A 23,689-nucleotide genomic window follows, 5' to 3' on the forward strand; every position below is an offset into this window, starting at 1 on the left:
CATTTGAGAAGTTCATGAAAGAGAGTATCCTGTGGGAAGGGACCCCTTGCTGGAGCAGAGGAACAGTGTGAGAAGGAAATAGCAGCAGAGATGAAGTATCATGAACTGACCACAAACCCCCACTCCCTATCAACTTGCACTGCTCATGGAGGTAGGAGGTAGATGTCATGAGTGAGTTGAACCTGGGAAGAAGTACAAGTGGGAGGAAGGTGGTTTTAGTTTTGTTTTTATTTCTCAATATCCTACTCTCTTATTAACTGGCAATAAATTAAATTAATTTTCCCCAAGTTGAGTTTTGCCCATGACAGTAATTGCTGAGTGATCTCCCTGTCGTTATCTCAACCCATGAGCTTTTTCATCATGTTTTCTCCCCCTATCCTGCTGAGGAGGGGGAGTGAGAGAGCAACTCAGTGGGCACCTGATAGCCAGTCAAGTTCAACCCACCACACTGACATACAGAGAAGGACTGACATCACTATCCTAATCATGGTGACATTCTGCAAGGTGACACACAGGACTGTGACTTCAGAGAGGCAGTAGAGGTATGGAGGGCAAGGCTGTGGAGGTCATGTTTAACCAACCAATGACCAAAATCAAACCTCTGAGCCCACTTACACAAGCCATGTGTCATCTGAAATTACATCTACCTCTTGAAGACAAACAAATTGCTGTAGAACAGAAAGGCCATGGGTGGCTAGAGCGTGAATGGCAAGCATATATTCTCCCCCAAACTGACAAGGTATATCGAGGTTTTAAAAGAGACCTGCCAAATGACTGAGATTTCTCTATCCATCATTCTAGAGAGCCAGAGAGGTCTAGATCTACTTTGTAGAGCCCAGAGTTAGAGCTACACTTTGGTCATTGCTCCCAGCACTGTCTGTCTTATGCCCACAAAGAGAGGCAATGGGGTGGCGAAAGACAGGGATGCCCAGCTCTGAACAATGATCCTCCTCTGCAAGTTGCAGGGCATGCTTTATTTCACTGGCCAACCCCACTGGCCAGGCATGTATTTAGAGATCATCATCTCCATTTGGAGTCAGCAGTATCACCGGTTGCTCAGGTTTCCCTGATTTTTGCAGAGCAGGGGAGCATGCACTTCTACTGGACAAAGCAGTGAAGATGCCCCATCTCCCACTGCCTGCAGGCTGGTGTTTCAGCAAGGCCAAAAGCAGCAAGAGTGCAGGTTTTCTGGGGACGGTGCCTCTCCATGGGGGCACTGAGTCCGCTGGAATCTTGGACTCCAGATTCAGCAGCTTCCTATCTGAGCCTGCTAGTGAGGGGCTAATTAACGCTCTCTGGGGACACACTCCAGATGGAAGGGGAAAGTGAGAGACAGGCAGCCAGACAGGCCAACGCTTCAGACATCCGAGCCAGTTGGGCTCCATGGACAGAGCTTTCTGCCTACCACTTTCCCCAGCAAGTCTCGCCTGCCCTGCAGCGTCACGCCAGGAGAACCTGAGACAGCAAAGCTCTGGTGTCCGTGCAGTTCCCTCGTTGCAATGCATTGATCGGAGCTCTCTTAAAGAAAGTGGCCTGGATATCTGAGACACTTATTGATCGCTCCATTGGCTCTCTTCCTGCCCCGATCCTCATTCACTCGGCACTGCCTGTATAACCTGCACTTCTGTGTTAGGGGCAGGCTCCCCAGATCTTAAAGGGCTACATTCACAGCTTGTTCATCTAGCTGCAGCCCACAAGGAAGAGAGAAGATGCCTGGTGATCCTCATATGCACTCCCCAAGAGGAGGCCCAAGTGTCTTTTGCAGCATCAAGCTGAGCATTTCAAGCGTAAGGCAGGAGCTTGAAGTCATGGTTACCCCTTTTTGCCATCTTTGAATACTGGTGCCTTCTGCCTGAAGAACAGGCTCATGTCACATGCCCAGCAGGCAGGAGGTGGTATGTACATCATGTATGATGACAATAACCAGGAAAATCTTTCCTCCCTTAATGAGAAGGAATCATGAAACCCTTAATTAGGTACTAATGGAATATCATACTCTTCTTCAGAGGAAGGACAGTTTCTTTACCCAGAAATGTCCCCACTAAGTTACCAGCCCAGTGCCAAGGACATCAAAGAGAAACCTGTCAAGAGAAGAACTGCATTCTAGATCCAGCTTTTAACCACAAGACCATTTTTCTCCAAACTCCTGGTAATCAAGCAGGAGAAAGAAACTGGCTTAGCAACCTTCTGCCATGGGTGAACCCAAGGAAGAAGAGAGAGGTACACTGAGGCAAAGTAGGAAGGAGAACTAATGAAAGGAAAAAAATCATAGCTAAAGTATTGAGAGACATCTTGTCCTAATGAGTGCTTGTACACTGCAGAATAGGCTCTCTGGGGAAATGAAGACATCAGGAATTTTAAAAACAGTTAAACTACTAGAGATGTACAGCTGGGAACACTCCTGCCCTGGCAGAGAAAAGAGATGGATGAGCTAATGGGATGACAGATCAGAGATGGAAAAGACCAATGAACGTTTTCTAATCCACAATCCCTTGTCAATTTTGCATTTTTGAGCAAGTCAAACAATTATGGATTTGTTCTCTCCAGAAACTCTTGGCTCTGTGGAGACCAAAGACTGTAAAACCATTTTTTTCCTTTTTTGGATTTTGCTTTTAAAGATGTGTATTGATTGAATTCTGTATACTAATACTTTGTGCTTCCACCAGGCTTCACATAAAGTTAACTAATAGGTCATCACAATCCTTTTGCAAAGCAAAGCAGTATGTCCCTTATTTGTCAGCTTGGGAAACTGAGCAAAAGCAAGAGGAAAAAAAGATGCCTGCCCAATATCAATTGACTACTCTGTGTTACGACTCAGGACTCCTATTTTCACATTGCTGGTGTAGTCTCCTCTGCTCCTTTTGATAGTTTAATGAGTTCTTGCATTCCATTACTGTCAATAAATCTTTATACTGTATATTCCACAGCTCTAAATATTATGGGCAGGATCACAGATACACTAACATCAATAGCAAACCACCCTTCTCCAGTGGCGTTAATGATGCCATATCAATCCCTATATGAATAACTAAATACACTTCAGCCCCAAAGCAGCCTTAGAGTCAAATTTCAGTTTGCCATGGGGTTCAGGAGTTCAGGCACAGCATGGGGTGAATGAACCTACATTGTTCTCCAGCCTAACTCTGGTCTGGAAGGAGTTAACTGTTTTCACACAGCTTGAAGGCTAAGCCACAAAACCTTTCACAGGACCTGGCTCCAGACTTTGTTGAACTCCCAGAATTAGAAGCAGAGGATGCCCCGGCCACACAGTCAGACACAGCGCCAGCTCCTGCGACTCTTCTCCCCCAGCTGCCAGCTCTAAGAGGCTCAACTGCCTGGATGAAGGGCAGCACAGACACAGGCAGGCAGCAAGCCTGGACCCATGCTGCTGCTCTGCAGAGTGACTGGAGCCACATCAGGCTTTTAAGGTTGTTTTATGGGATTCATGTGAGCAGGCTAGAGCACATTTCCCATCTGCACTCCCACTAAAGCCAGTGTCACTAGTGTGGATTAGTGTGTGGGTAAGGGGTTATATCCCCTCACCAAACTACCACAAGCAAAGAAGCAGGTTTCCAGTGATCCCTCTGTAAGTCCAAAAGTGCCTCTCTCCCAGCAGTGGATCAGTGGATCAAGATTCTCCGAGTCTACCACCTCTACATGTAGGTCAGGCAGTGCCAGACTACACAAATCTGCATCCTCTCCCCTTGGTAACCAGTGTGCTCTAGCAGGAAGATATTTAACACAGAAACTACACATCCATCAAAGAACAGAACAGGGTTTAACATCGAATCTAAATTCTTAACAAAACTGGCTGCCATCAGCTTGCCTCCCAAGAAATGAGTGTGCCCTAGTGCAAAGCAATACACACTCAAGTGACATTGTACAATTCATCACCAGCTGCTATGATGGTATGACCTGGAAGCAAGCTGCATGCTGGCATCTTGGCTCCAGCATACAGGACCTGCACAGACCACAGCCAGCTGCTATTCCTTGTGGTTAAGCTGAGGGGACCATGCTCTGCCAGGTACAGCAATGCAGAGGGTTATATGCAATGCTTCTCCTTCCTTCCCCCTCCTCCCCTTGCTGCCTCTCCCAGAGGGACCCAAGGGAAACAAAGCTTGAAGTCAATCCATAAGAATGTGTTTAATTGCGACTGAATTCCCTGTGGTTCACCTTGAATGGACAAGGATTGGGGAAGGGGTGTGGAGGGAGGAAAAGCAGCACAAGAGGGAAGCTGAACACCGCTCAGAGCACGCTGAACAGATCAATAGGCTGACCACAACCGCAGGCTGAGCATGCAGGGCAGGGGACCCACAGCTCCCAGACAAACCTGTGCTATCCACCACTTTGTAAAGTCTCCTGAGTGGTAATATGGGCAGATCTTTGTTGCACACTGTGTCATAGCTCTGCATTAACTCCATCCTTCCCTTATGAAGCCCAGACAACCCTGCCATGATCACGCAAGAGCCTCTCCCTGCAACACTGCAAAATGACCTGGGGGACAAGAAGAGCAACACCCTCCAGCCTGGGGTTTCTTTGGGAAAGGAAACAGTCTGACACTGCCAGTTTCCAGTTATTTGTGAAATTTGCAAGTGCTAGCAGTAATATCCTAGCATGAAGGTGCTGACTAGAACCACTCTCCTCTCTGGACTGCCCTCTTGGTCGCTGCCCACCCTGACTCTTTTACAAAGCCTGTAAAAAGATACCTTCAGAAAGCCAGAGAGGGCAAGCATGTAGTTAGCTTAGGAGATCCTGCAAGGTTTGGAGTCCCAGGTGCTATTGGGACAGAGAACAATTCTCAGTCTGACTCTGTCTTACCTTCTTTTAGCATCCCCACTTTGAGGCATTTCATGAAGCGACAGGCCTGACAGGACTTGCGCCTCCGTTTCGTGATCTCACATTCATTGGTGGCCGGGCAGCTGTATTCAATATTCCCTGCAATCAAACACAGAGATGGTCACCCAGGAACCACGTTCTCCCCACTGATCCAGGGACAGGCTGTAGTGCCCAGATCTTCCCATCACCATCAGTATGTATATGCTGTATGTTTGCTCACTCATTTGCACACACACATACTCTGAGACCACAGCCCATATGCTGAGATGATGCCCCTTAGAGAGCCCAGCACTACTTATTAGAACACATTTCAGAAAAAAGCAATACTGCTTTAAGTGCTGGGAGAAATCTGTCCATCCAAGGGGCTGACTGCAATGCTGGGCTTTCAGGCACAGTGTGTCCTCCAGGCACGTCATCATCCCTTGTGCTACATCTCTGGCCTGTTCCCTGAAGTCCAGGGCTGAGAGTGGGAGCGGTCCAGATATTAGCAGCATTCCCTTTGCTGCCAATCTTGCTCCATGTCACCCGTCCCTTCTTGGCTTGCTGGAGAACCAAGGAGCTCAGAGATGGCATTTCCTCCTTTGTTTCCCCCTGACAGCTGGCATACTACAGGTAGCATAGAAGCAGTAGGTCTGGATTGAGAAAGATGGATAAGATGCCCTGTAAAATGAACACAGGCTCTCTATGCAAATCTTTCCAGTTTTACTTTATTAGTCCTTGTGCACCTGCCTCTCATCCCTCTGCACAGAGCATCAGCATTTCTTTCCTCATTCCCTTTCATTTATGATCACCTCACAACACCACCGCCAAGACAAAGCAGGGAAAGAAGCATCCCAAATTTATTTCTGGTCACATCATATTTTATCATAAGCCAAGAATATAACTCAAACATGGATGCGAGGATCTGATATGAGGATGTAAGTGGAATTACGCTGGATCACAGTGTAATGCAACAATTATTTAGTCCTAGAAGATAACAAACCGAAATGGCTGTTGCCATCCTGCCATTCACTTTGGAGGTGATGTTTCTGGAGAGGGTTATTCAATGCCTGCTGTGGAGCAGGACTGGAAATCTAAGCTTGACAGTGATGCATTGACAACGACAATACGTTTAAGGCAATCTAGCTACTGGGTAAATCAGGCAGCTCTGAAAAGGATTTGTAACCTCTACAGTCAGTTCATAAGAATAGAAAAGTTGGTTTGGTGTTTTAGAGAAGGAAACTGAGATTCAAGAGTTCAATCAGAGTTATAGGGAGGAGTGTAGGTAAGAGCCGAGAGAACACACAGTATGGACTTCATATACCATCAGATTAACAGTAGAGCTTACAATTTAGTAGCACTGAGACAGGACCTGATTTTTTGCTCCTACTTCTGTAATGGATTTTTATGTTCTTGTGCAAGACCCTTCCTTCCTCTAAAAAAAAGACCAGCAATCTGATACATACCAATCTGGGGCGGGGGCAGACGGTGATTAGACCTTGGGGCTAACTAAGTAGTTGGAAAGCCCATTGGGAATCTGAGTGGAAAGAGAGAGCACAGTGCAAAAGGAAGAAAGCGACATTTGATTTATCTCACTATGCTTGGCCCATGCTGGGTGAAACCCCAGGAACACACAACCTCCAAAGCCTAAAGGTGATCTGCCTGCTAGTTATAAACTTTCTACCTCTTGCCTCTTGTTTTGTCACAAGACTTGCAACTTGCTCTTAAGCTCCAGCCCAGTGACCCTATTCCTCACCATTGCTCATCTGCCCCTAAAATGCAGTTTGTCTGCAGGAGCAGAGTGTGCTGCACAAGTTGCTTCCATCCAGACTGTATTTTGTCATTGTGCAGCACCTGAATTTCAATAGTCAGCAATGTATCAAGGTTCTCAGAGAGCTGGAAATTGAGATTCAGGCTTGATCTCAAGGTAATAAACAAAATCCTTCTCTAGACACAGAGCTCCAGCACATTACAGACCCATGAGTATGGAGGCCCTGACCTCATGATCAGATAGTTGTTGTGCCCCACACAAGAAGGAACAGAGTATCCCAGGAACAAACCTGGGATAAAACTCAAACACAGTCTCACTTTGGAAGGTTTTGCTTGAGTTTCAATGCCCACCTTTCTCACCAAAGCCAGGACCAGAGTTCTGGAGAGATGTAAGATTTCATGTTTTGTGGTCCCAAGGCCAAAAATTTGCACTCTGATACAGAGACACGACACCAAGGGCCCTGAGCCCTTATAGCGACGGGAGGCAGTGACAGCCCTCATCTGGCAGCTCAAGGTCCCTCTACACTGTGTCAAGCAGATCCCCCAGCTTCCCCATGCCTCCAGCCCATGGACCCCTTGACCAGAAAGTACTGGAAATGGTCTACAAAACCTACACCACAACTAAATGTGATAGTGTCAGTGTAGGTGTAGGAACTGGTTACCGTACACAGACCATATGTACACTTGAATAAGCAGTTCTCAAAGGCACTTCTATACTGGGGAGAGTATACTGACTGGGGAGTCTATACTGACTGTTAAAGGAGCAGAGCCAGAGCAGGGTGGGGACTGGGCAAGCTCCCCTTCCTGGAGAGCAAAGCAGTGGCTACCATGTAGTGCAGCAGCCATATGGTTTGCTGGTAAGCACAGGTGAAAAAATACACCCAGCACTGGTGGGATGTCCCGTTGAACATGCTTATTGCCTTCACATTGAACACAGGCTCATGTGCCCCTTCCACACACAGTGCCCAGTCTAAAGGAAGAAAGCACCAGTAGCTGCGTTTTATGGACCTCTCTACAGGAGCAAATGCTAGAGGTGAGGCCCATTGTACCCTCTTCACACAAGACAATGCTGCCAAAGTAAGTGGAGTTTTATATCAGGCCCCAAAACATGCTCTGCACTCCATGGATTGAAAGCTACAGCTGGGGGAAAACACCAGCTATTATTGCAGGAAACGGGGACATCACTAGGGAAGGCACAATCAGAATTACCCAAGCAGAACTCATCCAAGAAAAACTATCGTCTCCAAAACTTTAATAAAGTTCTCTGACTTTTTTTTTGTGTGTGTGTGCGTGTCTCAATTTCTTTTATGGGTCCTGGGGCTGGCTGCCAGCACAGTGAGCTGCTCACAGCTCCCTGTAATTTCTGTAAGTGCCCTGTGATAAAGTGATGAGATTAACTCATCGAAATTCCAGCAGCCTCCAGTGGCTGGTGGTCACACCACCAGCCCAGCTGCCTGCTCAGGGGGCTTGGAGAAAGCTTCCCCTTCACTGCAGCAGCTGGGGGTGCTGCAAGGCCCTGCAGAAGAGCATCAGCACACACGGGTGCGCATGGACAAACCTGTATGCAAGCATAAAATTTGAGTCAAGTCTCTGCGTGTTATGAACTGTAGATTATGTGACCCAGAAGGAAAAGACAGATAATGGGAAAATGAGAAAAGACATGGAAAATGGCCTTGCTTTGAACTGTTGCTCATTGGAAGAGATTTCCTTGACTTAGACCATATTTACATTTGGTCTGAAAAAACTGCTAGGACCTCATCGATGCCACGGCACAAGGTGTACCTAAAAAATGGCTTCAAAAAAACCAAGTGGTGGGTGACCAGATCAGAGTTTGGATTTGTTCTAAGCCTTCATATATGGCCTTGGAGGGCAAATCACTTCCTTTCTGTGTCCTAGTTTGCTCGTCTGCAAAATGAAACGAGCACCAAACTTACCTTCTGGGGAGATCATGAGTCTTGATTCATTAAGGTCTAACTGCACTTTAAAGCCATTAGATGAGAGATGCTAAGAAACAGCCAAGGACTATTAAAGTGATAGATCATGATTTTTATGCTAGAGAACTGCAAAATTACCCTATTTTCTGTAAAATTAGACCTTTGACTGTTAAACAGTTTGGAACATAATTTCCAGTGCACACAGAATAGAAGGACCTGAAAATTGTACACCAAAGCTTGGTCATTCAAGAGACCCCATAGTCCGCATACCTCTCTGGAAGGAGAGGGACTGGGAAGAGGAGAATGCCTCCCTGAGCTTGGGGTGTGCAAGTCCCACCTAGCTCCTGCTTAAGTTATGGACAGGGCTCCTCAGGGGAGTTGAGCTCGGAATTAGTACAGCACTGAGAGCACAAGCTGCTCCCTGCTTACTGATCCTGCCTTTCTATAAAGCCCTTCTGCAAGGAAACTCAGGAAAGATTAGATAAAAGTAGCCAAGAAAGTCTTTAAAGCTAAAGCGTTTTCAGCTTCTGTTTTCTGAAGAAACTCTTCCATCTCTCCTCTTTTTCTGTTTTCTTTTTCATTGTTTTTCACCATTCTTTCCCTTTCCTCTCCCTTCCTTGCATACTCTGTCCTGCTCTGCACTGCTGCACACAGACCTCCCATGTCTTCCTTTGGGTGACTTAGAGGGCCAGATGACTGCAGCTTTTCCTGAATTTCAGGGAAAAACCCAGATTCAGGCATATCTGCTATTAAGTTCTAAATTCCATTCATTCAAGTCATGTATTTCACCCAAGTGATTTGACACTGCATGCTGCAGTTGTGACCAATGGTGTGGTGCTACCGGTTCCCTGGGGCCAGAGGGCTAAGAGCATGAATTCCCAGGGAAATCCATCTCATAGGTGCTCAGCTCATGCACTTGTTTCCTTTTATCCCAATTTTCGTAACAATTGTTACACTGTCCCTATGGTTGGGTTTTGGTTTTTTTTTTTTGGTTGTCTGGTTGGGTGTTTTTTGGTTTGTTTGTTTGTTTTACAAGAACTGCTTGCAAAATACCATAGCCTTAGGAAGGTCCCATCTGGCAGGCAGTATAATGTCTCGATGGTACAGCTAGTCTGCATGACTGGGACAGTCTGCAGGAGGAAGCAATCTGACTTTTCAATAAACCACTAGCTCTGATGACAGTTTCATTTCAGAACTCACAAGTTTTTGTCCTGAATCTTTTTTATCTCTGATTCTGAAGGTAAACCGATCATTTGGGTGTCTTAGTGAAAAGGGACCTGAAAAGTGTAAAAAGGCCCTCGGTGAGTGCAGTGCCAGTCCAGCAGTTCCTCTGACCGCAGCAAGCACCAGTCCAACCTCCTGCACCAGGACAGGGAACACTGATAATGTGCATGGAGTGAATTCTCTATAACCTTCCGCTTAAATTGGTCCTTCTAACTGAGGCACCATAACCTGAGTCCTGGTGGGAGGGGAAGTACTTTGTGAAAATCAGAAGAAAATCTCTCCAATGATCTATGTGAGGTAAGAGGGGTTATTTTTTAAGTCACAGTTTTCAAAGAAAGGCATTCAAATATTGGACCTGTAACTCTGTATTTAGGCACTTGAATAAGTGACCTGATTTTCAGTAGGGCTGTCCTATGCTTCCAGGGACATGTCCCTGATCTAAGTACCCGAGTATATACAAGCATCAGTAGATGCTCCTATTTTGGCGGGGGGGGGTGGGGTGGAGGTGGTGCGGAATCAACAAACCAATCCAAAAAACCCCTACCAAAAACAAAACCAGAAAACTCCCCATCCTAGTACATGTGTTTATCAGTTGCAGGAAAATTAGACTTTGGAAAAGCAGATTAGATAAGCCCTACTGCTTGGAATAACAAAAATTTTACTTCATGCAACTTATACAGTAAGAAAAACAGAAATGTGAGGACCAAGGCTTCAGGACTCCTGTTACACTTCAGTTGTAACACCAGCACTGCTGGCATCCTCAGGGTGGCAAACCTGGCTCCTGCTCCATGGAAGAAGACTTGGACATTTTGCAGAACCTCACTCAAACCAGCCTCCTGCTTGGGCCCTGGGGCTATCTACTGGCAGCAAGTTTGTCTGGAGGGTTTCTAACACAGAAATACTTTACTGAAGTTCCACAGAAAAGATCCTTCTGCACAGAGTTCTCTGTACAGATGCACTGAGGCAAAAAAAAAAAAAAAAATCACAAGACTAATAGAGTTGAGTTACACTGAAGATGGTTTTCTGAATCCAAGTGCTAGAGCTATGAATAGTAAGCAACACTCAGGCACTAGATCCAGGGAATACTGCACTTTCCCTGGTTATGCTTCAAAAGTTTTGGGAACTCTGAAGGTTCATCTCCTGTTTTTTGGCTGTTAACTCCCACCTGAGAAGTAGCAGGCATGTTTCTGAGAAGGACAGGATAGGTCAGTGCCTAGCTGCTGTGGCCGCTACTGTGGGGACACAAAACCTCCTTTCTGCATCTCACAGGCCCTTTGCTGATCCTGTGGGTGGTAATGCTCTTCTGCTCAGGAAAATAAGCAAACTCTCTCAACTGCTCCTCCCTTCCCAGGAGTCACTCTAACCATCACAATGACAACCAGGAAGCCCTAGAAGACTACACTAAGGATTTGGTAACAAGCCTGTTATAAATCCCTGCAAGTCTTCTAAGCTGCATTATCCACATTTTAAGCCCCTTATTGTGTAAGGGCATCCCAGCACAGCAGTTGTATTGCTAAACTCACTGAATTTGAAGCTTGAAAGGCTCAAGCAGGGAATCCACAGATGCAGGGACTTTGCCCGATACGTAACTTTGCTGGTTGACAGCTGGCTGAGCATGAGCTGTCAGTGTGTTCAGGTGGCCGAGAAGGCCAACAGCGTCCTGGCCTGTATCAGAAATAGTGTGGCCAGCAGGAGTAGGGAAGTGATCGTGCCCCTGTACTCGGCACTGGTGAGGCCGCACCTCAAATACTGTGTTCAGTTTTGGGCCCCTCATTACATGAATGATGCTGAGGTGCTGGAGCGTGTCCAGAGAAGGGCAACGAAGCTGGTGAGGGGTCTGGAGCACAAGTCTTATGGGGAGCGGCTGAGGGAACTGGGGTTGTTGAGTCTGGAGAAGAGGAGGCTGAGAGGAGACCTTATCGCTCTCTACAACTACTTGAAAGGGGGTTGTGGCGACGAGGGTGTTGGTCTCTTCTCCCAAGTAACTAGTGATAGGACGAAAGGAAATGGCCTCAAGTTGTGCCAGGGGAGGTTTAAATTGGATATTAGGAAAAATTTCTTCACCAAGAGGGTGGTCAGGCATTGGAACAGGTTGACCAGAGAGGTGGTGGAGTCGCCATCTCTGGAAGTGTTCAAAAAATGTGTGGATGTGGCACTTGGGGACATGGTTTAGGGGGCACATTGGCGTTGGGTTAATGGTTGGACTTGATGATCTTGAAGGTCCTTTCCAACCTTAGTGATTCAGTGATTCTGTGATAACGTGCCTAATTCAGAAGATGATGGTAAACGTGTCTCTTCTCTCTGACTCTCCAATAACCAGTTCTCCCCAGTATCACTCCTTGCAAGTCCTGTCGTATCACCTTACGGGTATGAGTTCCAAGCACACAATGAGATGATTCACAAAGATCAGAGAGGGAAATCTTAATGCAGATGTATTTTGCTGAGCTTTAAGCTTTTATATTAATGGGTGATTTTAGAAATAGCCTTATTTTTCACTATTTCAAGATGAAAAATAGATGAAGGGTAGTCATAGTTATGAATATGTTGAATAATAAAAGGCTCATATGGTTATATAGCACTATTAGTTAATATTTGGAACAGGCAAAACTACCTACCAGTTGTAACGACTGATGAACAAAAGATAATGACAATATATTTGATTGATATATAATGCTCCATCTACTGAACAAACTATTAAAAGAAGGAATAGAGTAGAGCTAGATTAGGATTTTCTATGCCATAAGAAATCCAGCATTTGCCTTTGTCCTAAATTTGGATAAAACGATTAGTTAAAATTTCTATTCCATGGAAAACCTAAGTTTTAATTCAGAAACATCCAAAACACATTCTCTTTCATGTAACAGACCCATTCTATTACATTCAACTAATATGAAATTCTTGGTTTCATATCAGATCTTTCTTAATCACCAGTAGCAACACACTTCAACATGCCTGATACTATCTTTGCTAGACTGCACCTTCTGCAATATTCACAAAGTCAGGTGATGCCCATGGCACATTTTTTATGGAGGACACTTGCATCATGGAGGTAAATGCAGACTGCCACTAGAATATAATGGGGACCCAAAGCACATTTCCCACAAAGCAATACAACAATAGAGAAATAGGATTAAAACTTTGTCAGATAGTCTAGCTGACTGAAAATGCTTCAGGTCAGTTCAGAGTTTCTGACTCTGCCTCAAAGGGTGGGAATTCCAGCCCTAGTGTTCAAAATAACATGTTCAGACAGAAAAGCCTGTAGCCCAGTGGCGTGCACTGTCATCTTGTCTCAGGTTTTTGCCTTTCCATCTCAAGCATTGCCAGTGCTGCAAAGTGGAAATGAGACACAGGTTTCCAGGCCTTGATCCTTCCCTTGGGCCATGTAACACAACATGAGAGAGGTCACAGGTGTGACCCTGCCATAACCTGTGGGACAGGTTAGGATGTATTGTGTGATGCTGGCTTAGTTCAGCAAAACCAACCACTCCAATTAGAGAATTTATTCTCTCCAATAAAGAGAATCAGTGGTTTGAATTTTCGTGACTTCTTTTCTCCTATCATCAAAATTTTCCTTGGGGAAATCCGACTTGGTAAAAATTCTGCTTTTCTTTGGAAAAATCCTACTGATGGAAAACACCCACATAGCTATAGTAGTGACCTCGGAGATAACCAGACATGTCCATGCTGACTTTCAGCCTATCTTCTCTCCATCACTTGAAAAGCAACAGCCCTCATACTGTCCAGGACAGCCTGGCCTCACCTGGCTAAGGAGGAAAGTGAGTTGCAGAATTGTCAGGCGCAAAGAAGGTCTGCATCTTGGGTGCCCGTTCTTCCAACTGCTGTGGCAGCAGCAAGGGGGAGCGAAGAGGCTATTGCAAGATCCTTCTGCCTCAAGACATGCAGGTATTACATGAGTTAATGCAGCTAAAAACCCCAATAGGCACACTGGGGTCATTTGTAGAAGGGGAGGGCAGTAGTTGGAGGGGGGACTTAGCATGAAGCTCTGCTTCATGATTAGGGGTATCTAGATAGGGCTGCAGGAGTTTAATCATCCAGGACACATTTAGAGCCATTTTATAGCAGCATGCACACCTATTACTTAATAAAGTTACCAAATGTAGGGCCACCAGATTAAGTACTCTCATAATAGTCATTAGGTTTTGCCACTTGCTGTCTCTTTTATGTGAACCTTAAACCCTTTTCCTCTGCATACCCAGGGCTGTGGCTTGGATATCGCATGCACTGCAGCGGAGCCCTGGGAATGGTGCATTTTCTTGACTCAGCCAAACCCTACATCCCTATTTGCTGCCCACTCCCCTAGGCTCAGCCTTCAGCTCCACAGCTGAAATTGCTCACCCTTGAGCGCAGCACACTCAACTCTCCCACTCTTGGAAATAAAAGCGTTTTGGTACCTCAGTCACCAGCCCAAGCTGATGACAGGGTGAGAGAAATCTCCACTTATTCCTTTCCCCCATCTGTTACACATTAATAGGCAATCAGTTAGGGAACCACGGGGAGAATATGGCTGTGCTGGGGAAAGTGGGTTGGAAGGAAGCACTATCCCTTCCTGGGATTTCAGCTGACATATCACCCAGGCTGATACAGGCTCTAGTTACTGCCGTCCTGCATAATTTTCTTTTGATTTTCTCTGAAAACTCTTCAAATGTTCCTAGGTCTTTTTCTCTCTCTCCAGGTCAGGCCTCTCCTCTCTGCCACAGAGATGCTCCAGTATTTCTCCCTTCTGGGGTTAGTTTTTCTGTTTCTTCATATATAAGGAGCCCCTAGGGCTTTGCTTTAGAGTACTACCCTGTCCCTCCTTCAGCACCTGAATGTGCCGAAAAGAAACACTGGGAATGAGTCCAAATGCCGGGGGAGCGACAGAGTCAGGGCTCACAGTCAGAAGTGCAAGTAAATGTTCACATTCTATCACAGGAGATTCAGCAATGACAAACCACAGAAACCCTGCCAGGGAACAGGCCAATGTCCTAGAGATGGACATGCTTTCCACATAGCATAATAAAAGACAAAGAGTCAGCAGGACCATACAGAGTGATTATTTCCACAGCTGGATAATAGTAAGGAGAGACATCTAGAATCTAACAAATTAAGGTAGAAATAGTGAATTCTGCAGAGGCCTGGGCTGAACTGCACCCCATACTGCTCTGTCTACTCCAGAGCTGAACATGCCCAGTGACAGAGTGTAATCAGGCCCATTCAATGAACAACAATAAAATGAGTGCTCTCCCCACATGTGCTTTTCTTTCATTTCACAGGAGACAAGGAAGCATTGGTGTGGCAGATTGATCTCAGCCAACAGCCAAGTTACACACACAGCTGCTTGCTCACTATACATCTGCCTCCCGTCAACCCACCATGGTTGGGTAAACTCTTTCCATTGGAAGGTGAATGTTCCTGTTCTTTTCCCATTTAGAGAGTTTAAGAAATAAAAGGGGTATCTGTACATCCAGGCATGTTTGCTTACGTGGGGCCTGGTTGCGTAAGTGCACCCAAGCATCCATGGATATTGGAGCTTGCCTGGATGCACTCCCACTTTTAGTTATACTGTTGTACCTGCGCGTGTGCACATTTGCAGCATACCTTTGGTAGTCAGAACACAGCCATACACCTCATATGTGAATTGTACATGCAGGAGCAATGCTCTGCAATTCATCTACACGTACAAGCGCTGAGGTGTTCAAAACCACCTAAGGAATTTCTCATCCTTAGTAAGACTGACAAAGACTGGGTATCTCTATCTCCTTCAGTGCCTAAATTTTTTATCTTCAGAGAAGTTGCATCTCAATGAAAAGAGTTGGTGAAGCTGGAAAAGAGGAAAACACAGGACTGACTCTCATCCAAGTGCCCTGCCCAGCCTTTTGGTGAGGTCTGTATGGAGCCATGGCAACAAATTAAGACTGGTAGGACAGAGTGAGAACCTCTCTACTCCTGTAATGCTGGAGCTTTCACCTCAAGGTGCAGACATCTCTAAAGAGATGCCATCTCTAGGCAGGGGCATCCACTCTTCAAATGGGCCTTAAAACCACCTTTAGAGAGCAAAGTGTTTCCTTTTCAGGCCTCACTCCACTAGCAGCCACATTATCAGGGTATCAGTGCCACTAGCAGAGGCAGGAAGATCCACTAGGCCAGATACTCCGATCTTGTAGCCAGTCAGCCTAGTAACTTGGCAAAGGTTCCTACCACCACAAAGCCTACATGTTAAGGCTGATTTGGAAGGACCACAGCTGGGCAGGAGGAGAGAGAAGGCATACAAAAGGATGGAGGGTTAGGTGCATTACATTCACCCTCCCTTGCCCCCTTTTATATGACATGGAAACACTGCAGTCTCAGCAATGTTTGGGGCTGCCTCCCTTTTTTGCTATGGAGTGAACGTCTCGGTTTCCCTCCCTTCCCACCGTACCTTGAATAGTCCTCTTGAAGAAGGCTTTGCACGCCTCACAGGAAGCCACGCCGTAGTGGTACCCAGAAGCAATGTCCCCACACACCAGGCACAGCCGCTTGGGGATTGCATTGAGCATGTACTCGCACTTGGTGGGCGAGTCTTCCATGATGGCGCTGGTGCAGTCGTCATAACGCTTACGGCAGGACCCACCGCCAATCCCTGTGCCATTGAACATGGGTGGTGAGTCTAGGCCATTGGGGTGGCCACCCATGGCAATGCCGTAGCCACCACTAGCGTCAGAGGAGCCACTCGGGCTGTGGTGGCTGATGGCGTCGATGCCAGAAGATGGGCTGGAGGGCTCAGTCTTGATGAAGGACCCACAGCTGGAGGAGAGGTGCCGCTCCTCTGTGGCCATTCTGCTGAGCAGCCTGCAGGGAGAGAGCAAAGGCACTCAGCGGCCTCCTGGCCAAACCCAGCTCCAGGTTGGTCAAAAGAGAGCCCTCCTTTTCCCACCGCACTCCAACTCCAGTTGGCTCAGGCAGTTCAACACCCCCACTCCCCCTCCACCCCAAACTTCTCCTTCAGGAATATCAGTACAACTCCCTAAGAGCAGCATGCCTACTCCCCACAAGAATAAAGTCAAGGTTATTCATGTAGACCACAATTTCAGGCTGTTCACTGGCTGCAGTGCTGGGAAGGGGCATCAGTGCCGATAAGGCACAATATACCCCTGGGATAGCAGAAAGAAATGAACCTGTCTATGGCAGGCCAGGTGAAAAAGACTTTTGGTTAGTTCAGGATGCACTGCCTTGGCTCTAAGCAAAAAGTTCACTAGCAGACCCTGCAGGAAGGACCTGCTCAGATTGGATTTTCATTTGCAATACAGAAGTCTTTGATTAATTTTCATGCTGGATTCCTTCCTCACCGCTTCACTAACATCACTAAAAGGGGAGCCTAGAAACTGTAGGAAAATCATCTGATCAAAAGTTTCCTCCAGCTTAATCTTAAATCTTAATCTTTCTTCTATTTACTAGTATAAGGCTTTTGCATAAAGACACTTCTCTCAAACTCCTACTTCTTAGCGAGAGGGTTATGCTCTTAAGTATATGGAAAGGACTGCATCTTCCTTTGCAAGCTCTTATTATTTACTGTAGTCACAGATAGTCTTACTCCTTATATAAATATTTAGTCTTTTTTTAGAACATTGCTAATTTTTATGGTATCTTATGGCATTGAGTTCCAGGGATTACTTGTGCAGTGTATGAACAAACAAAAAATTCCACTTGTATTTGCCCATACTGTATTTGCAGCCTTTCAGGGTCCCTGAATGTCTCCTGACTCTCCTCAGGAAATGTACTTTTGCCATGTTCTCCTCATTCAGCTCTTTATTATCTATATAATTGTTCTTCACGCAGAAGTTTTTGCAGACCTCTTATCTGCTTCATCATCCATCTCTGAACTTCCTCTAGTCTGGCTATTTCTGTTCAGTCCAGAACAGAGTTCAATGAGCCAGCTCCTCAGCAGCATGAAACTGGCACTGCTCCATCACTTCTCCAGCTGAAGGTCTGGACAGCAGTCAAGACAAAGGCACGCCATCAATTACCTATTGACGTTACCACATTTTCAATGTTATTTTCAGACTATCTATTATATAACTCCTTACATTGTTTGCTTTTTTCTCTTAAATTAAAATCTAAATTGTTACCATTTCTTCAACAGAGACTATCAGCAAGTTACTTAGTGCAATCCTCAGATCTTTTCCTAAGTCGCTACAGTTAATTTAGAATCCATTAAGGTGCATGAAAAATAAAATTATTGTCTTTTTGTGTGCAATGTTTTGCAGTAGTCAACAGTGTATTTCATCTACTCCTGTGCTGTCCATGTACACAGCTTTATTAGGATCCTCTGGAGTTCGTCAGTCTTCCTTGATAATTCGATGTCATCTGCAGAGTCTCATTGTTCACTCACTTCCGAGATCATTAACACATGGATCAAACATCACAACACTGACCTTTTTAGGTGATTCTTCTTAACCTTTATCATGCTGGAAGTTTACTTATTTTTCTTTTCTAGGTAGGGTATGTCTACCCTTTCTTTTCTGTCTCATACACTTTTTAATTGATAAGAGTATTAACCTGAGAGGTTAAACTTTCCTTTCAGTAAGATAATTTGTCAAAGGCTTTTCAAGAAAACCTAAATATATGCATTTTCCTGATGATATGTCCAAAAAAATCTGACTGACTGGACATGCTTGACTTTTCTTCTTGGAAGCTCTGATGGTTTAAAGTTACCATACCATGGTCATGTGGGTAATTTCTATTTCTATTTCAGTTTCAGCCTATTTACCTGGTATTTGTGGCAACTCCTTCTGCCAAGAGGTCAAACCTGTCAGGGGACAGGACAAAAACATTCTGTGATACAGCATGGCTGGAGTGCACACGTATATATATAACATTTGTATGTCTGTTGATATCAATGCACACATTTTGATATGCAGCAACTTCACAGCCCTGCATCTTTATGATCTCATTTGACCCAAGTATCTCCTAATTTTTCCTTCTCTGTTTCATCCTCGATGTTTGACCTCATGTCCTATCTCTGGGATCGATCAGCCAAGTTTTTTATTTGGCAACACTGTTGACCTTGAGAGTACAGGCAGGCATCTCACGTTCCTTGGCTTCTTTGCCTGGTGTTACTTGAGGGTGATTCAGAGTTTGGTCCCTCTCAGAGACAGTGTCATGAGTTGATGAATGCCCATGCTTTGACCAGAGGGTCACACTGGACTAGAGGCCATGGAGCAGTTACAGGAATAATTGCTGCAGGTGCATTCATCTTTAATCCCACAGGGCACCTAGACAGACTGCAGATCTCCTGGTGCAATGCCAGCTGACTGTGTGGAGGAAGATGAAGCTTTGCTAGCTGAGACCAGATCTTAGCATCTCACAGCAAAGCTGAAAGCTGCTGTGCTCACCAGATTCTGGAATCTTTCATTGCCTGGAAAGTGTGTTTGTAGTAAAAACCTGAAGACCATTGGTCACAGTAACATGAGATTAGGGTCAAAATGGAAGGCAAAACTACCATTAAATACTGTTCTGCACTGAGGAACTCCACAGTAAAAGGAGTTGGAGTTGTAATGTTAAGGACAGACAGAGGACAACATGATGAAAAAGGCATGACAAGGAGGTGAGCTGTACTATCAGATTGAGTCAGCACAGTTCAAATCCCAGCTTCTGTCTCTTAAAAAGCCCAAATTCACAGAGGTCCTCAAGAGAACCCACTGAGGTATTTCTCTCCACTGAAAAAAAAAAAAAAAGAAAAAAAGAGGGGAAGATCAGTCTCCTAGGACAAACTCACTTCTCAACTCACAATCTCAATTAAGGAGCTTGCCCCGCCAAGGCAGCCAAACAGTGACTGTCTGATGGTGAATCAAGGATAGCAACAAAGCCCCTACATACTTTCAGCTGAGGACATTCCTGTTCCCCTCCAGGAGACAGTAATACATAGCACGTTCTGGTTAGATATGAATGCATGCTTTAGAGGCAAAAGTCCTTAACACCAAGACAGATCAAAGATCATAGCTAAAGTGACCCCAGCCATTCCAGAGCTTGTGTTTTTCTTCTCTGGCCTCTGGAACAACTTGCATAGTTGATTATGGCTGGGTGGCACACACTGAATTAAGTCTCACCAGCTCTGACTTTCTGCAAGGCTCATGGAGATCCTGTGGTGATTTTTAAAAAGACTCAGAGTGTTCCCTGGCAATGAAATACAACATCCTGAACTTCAAGAAGAACAGCTAATGTTTTTTTGCAAAGAGTTCAAAGTGATGAACAGCCATTTTGCTCAGCTCTAGTTACCTTAATAGGAATGTAAAAGGAGAGAGACTTGATCCAACTCTCCTCCGTGCTGGCACAGGAAACTCCGTTACTATTTCTGTGCCCATGTAACAGGCTTAGAGGTTCTAAACATTTCGTTCTTTTCACCTTTCCTCATCATAGGTCATTCCCTCTAATCCCTTTAGCATCTTTGTGGCCCTTCTCTGGGTTTGTTCCAACTTGCCTGGGTCTCTCTTGCAGCAAGATGCCCCAAATTGCACAGTGAGATGCCACAGCATTACAGGGGAGAGTCACTCTGGAAAGCACACAGTCGGGCAGACATATGGACCAACTAAGCAGTAGCTTTGCCAGACATTAGGTTGCACATCAGCTCACATCATTTGATAGCTACTGTCTCATTGGGATCTCTCTGAACATAAGCTGCTTTTGCCACTGTGCTCTGCACAACATGAAATTTGGAGATTCTCCATGTTCCAAAGTAGATCCAGTATCATCTTTAAAACATACACTGCTAATTGCCACTTGTTTTACCAAAGCATGTTAATAATGCTCATTTTTTCAGCCTAGCTCTTCTTTTTTCTACTCTGATTTTTTCTAGTATCTTTCAATTGTGTCAACTATAAATTTGAGAACTATTCCTTTTACATTTTCCTCCAGGTCACTAATGAATATTTAAAACAAATACACCGGCCTTTTGGACACCACCTTTGAAGAAGGATAAAGAATGTCTCTAACCCTTCGGTTTACACTCTGTCAGCTAATCCATGATTCATTTCACAGGATTTGTATCAAACCAATTTGATCTAATTTCCCTAATAAGACCTTGCACAGCTTTGTGTCAAAAGCCCATGCATGGTCCTGAGACAGTCTATCCACTGCATTCCTTTCTCCCACTAATTATCTAATTGCATCAAGAAAGGTTACTGTCTGCTGTACTCCTGTTTTATAAACTGCTGTTTATCACTAACAATGTTGTTAGCCTTTACGTCAGTGTAACTACCCTTGGACAAGCATGCTCCAATCTCAGTGATTCTGGATGTACATATGCAGGTTTAGGCCAAGTCAAGATTGCGCTTTAGGTTTTTATCCATTAGTGTTAACTCCCTTAGGCAGTGATGTTGGGTTAATGTTACAAGTTTCTCCAATTCTTCTCTAGCCTTTCATCTTTTGCTATTTCTCTGTAATGGCTGGACTGCTTATGAGTTTAATGCTCTTTCGAGAACAAAAGCAATAATAAGAGAGGGAAAGAATGCTAGATGGACAGGACCAGAAAGAGACAAAAGGTTAGTGTTCTAAAAATCAAGGCAGTAAACATTGCCCCCAATTTTTTTTTCTTTTAAACCTCAAAGATTATAAATTTAGAAACCATGCAGATAGGGCTATTTTGTTGCACATCCTTTGAGGTTATTTTTACCAGAAATAGTAATATGTAGCTATGTTCACCTCTTTACCCACTTCTGGATATGAAAATTACAGGAATTCAGGAACAGTACTCTTTATCTACAAACCTTCACCTGCCTCAAGAGAAAACACTCAAAACCACTCACACCTGCTTAGCAAGACAGCCAGAACAGTATCCGGCTTTGTAACAGAAGGTAACTTTTCCCCACCAGCAGAATTCTCTATCAGCTAAAGGTATTCACAATTCAGTAACTTAATTCCACCTGAACATCTAAGTGCCGAGGCAAACTTGAGACAAAAGAGTGCCAAGTATTTGACCCTGTATCTTCTCCATGCAGCACTCCCTATTCCAAACTGGATTAAGGAAAGTTTAAAGGCAACACTATTGAGCTTCTCTAGTGGCTGATCCTCATTATGTGATCTTCAACAGGAAAGGCAAGGATAGCTCAGTGTTATACTCCAGTTTCCTGGAGGAAGGTAAGGAATGGGCATCAGAAGTTCTGCCACGTAGGGTGGTCCCTTCACCATGTCCTGGTTTCAGCCAGGATAGAGTTGGTTTTCTTCACGGAAGCTAGTGTGAGGCTATGTTTTGGATTTGGGATGAGAAAATGTTGATAACATGCTGATGTTTTGAGTTGTTGCTAAGTAGTCAAGGGCAGACCAGCTTCTCGTGCTGGCCTGCCAGCAAGAAGGCTGGAGGTGCACAGGAAGCTGGGAGGGGACACAGCCAGGACAGCTGACCCAGGCTGACTAAAGAGATATTCCATACCATATAACATCATGCGCAGTACATAAACTGGAGTTATGTACTAGGGGGGCAGGAATCGCTGCTCGGGGACGCACTATCGATCACTGGGTGGTGAGCAACTGCTGTATTGGGCATCACTTGTTCTTGTACATTCCTTTGTCGGTATTATTATTGTTGTTATCGTTGTTTCCTTCTCTCTTTCTGTCCTATTAAACTGTTTTTATCTCAACCCATGAGTTTTTTTACCCAATTCTCTCCCCCATCCCACTGGGGAAGTGGGGAGTGAGCAAGTGGCTGCGTGGTGCTTAGTTGCCATCTGGGGCTAAACCACAACACACGAGTATTTTCTGTAAAATCACACACTCACCACCCAACACATTGGAGATTTCCAACAGTAAGACTGAAATTGTCATTAAATTGAATGCTGAAATATAACTGTAGGACTAGCTGAGGGACTAACTAGTTATCAGCTGAGGGAAAGGGAAAGCAAGAGAACACCCAGGCCCTCCTCAGGCAAAACTTTCTCTATTCTGGGCAAAAGGGGAAATGTTAAAGCTCAGAAATGGGCTTTTTTGGGTGGTTCTCACAGCTGGATGTGGATTCTAGACAGAATGAAATCTTCATTTTTTAAAACTCCTTATATCCCCTATGATATACCATAAAATTGCAAACCCCTGCAGGTGGGATGCTTGTACAGCTTGTAACTTCCAGGTGCCCTATGGCTGTGCTGTGTAACTGCACTTTAATTGTGAAGTCCACAAATAGGGAATCCTCACAGTAGACTCAAGTTTTACTGACAAAATGTGAGAAGACTGCCATTATAAACCTGCTCACTTCAGGCACCAGGTTGTGACAAAAGCACACTTTGGATTGCATAGACATTTTTAAACTAATCATGAAAGACCAAAGAAGCTTTAATCTGCAGAAACACCAATGATTTAAACAGAGATAAAACATCCAACCTCTTCTCTGGTACAGGCCTATTTTTGTGATCAGTAATTGTTAGCCCAGGTGACATAAACCTGCACTGCATGTGTAAATGTGATGTGCATATCATAGCATAATACCATTTGGGCAACCTAGACTTTGCATCCTTTACGGGCCACATGAGAGACCTTTGTAACCCACAGCTGGCTGACAAACAATATAGATCAGCTTCTCAAACACTGGCCGCAGCTCCAGTAACAAGCCAAATTTTGTCAGGTGTTCTTTTTTTAGATACAGGAGACAGAAATAAATAATGTTTTCCAAATGCCAGGCTAGACATGAAAGCTGCAATAACAGCCAGTGTAATTTTAAGTCACATATGCAAAGAGTTAATGTCATGGTGAGACACCTGTTGGGTGACCTGGTGTTACCATGAACAGTTCACACACATGCTCCCATCCTTGCCTCTCTGCTTCAAGGACACCCACCGTGGTGGGTGGGAGGCAAGGGGTCAGCACACTCACTGGTTCTTCTTGGTCTTCTACTCGATATGGACTTCAAATGAGAGAGACATCATCTAGACACTCATTTTTACTGGCAGCTCTTCTCCACACAACAGTCCAAAAATAATGGGATC

At 44.9% G+C, this 23,689-nt stretch overlaps 1 protein-coding gene across 3 annotated transcripts in view; it reads right to left on the reverse strand.

The window, feature by feature from the left end:
• ESRRB (estrogen-related receptor beta) overlaps positions 1 to 22,210 on the reverse strand; it is a 46,523-nt gene extending 24,313 nt beyond the window's left edge. The window contains exons 1-4 of one of the 3 annotated variants that reach the window (XM_010292115.1): positions 22,197 to 22,210; positions 16,657 to 16,698; positions 16,162 to 16,571; positions 4,819 to 4,935 (exon numbers count right to left, since the gene is read on the reverse strand). In XM_010292115.1, the coding sequence (XP_010290417.1) occupies positions 4,819 to 4,935; positions 16,162 to 16,558 (514 nt within the window). In that variant the 5' untranslated portion in view covers positions 16,559 to 16,571; positions 16,657 to 16,698; positions 22,197 to 22,210. Of the gene's footprint in view, positions 1 to 4,818; positions 4,936 to 16,161; positions 16,572 to 16,656; positions 16,699 to 22,196 lie in introns of those variants that run through there. The other 2 variants (XM_010292116.1, XM_010292114.1) reach the window with 2 other exon arrangements.
• Positions 22,211 to 23,689: the final 1,479 nt, after the last annotated feature.

Source organism: Phaethon lepturus, unplaced genomic scaffold (assembly GCF_000687285.1).
Source record: "Phaethon lepturus isolate BGI_N335 unplaced genomic scaffold, ASM68728v1 scaffold4078, whole genome shotgun sequence".
Classification (NCBI taxonomy): domain Eukaryota; kingdom Metazoa; phylum Chordata; class Aves; order Phaethontiformes; family Phaethontidae; genus Phaethon; species Phaethon lepturus.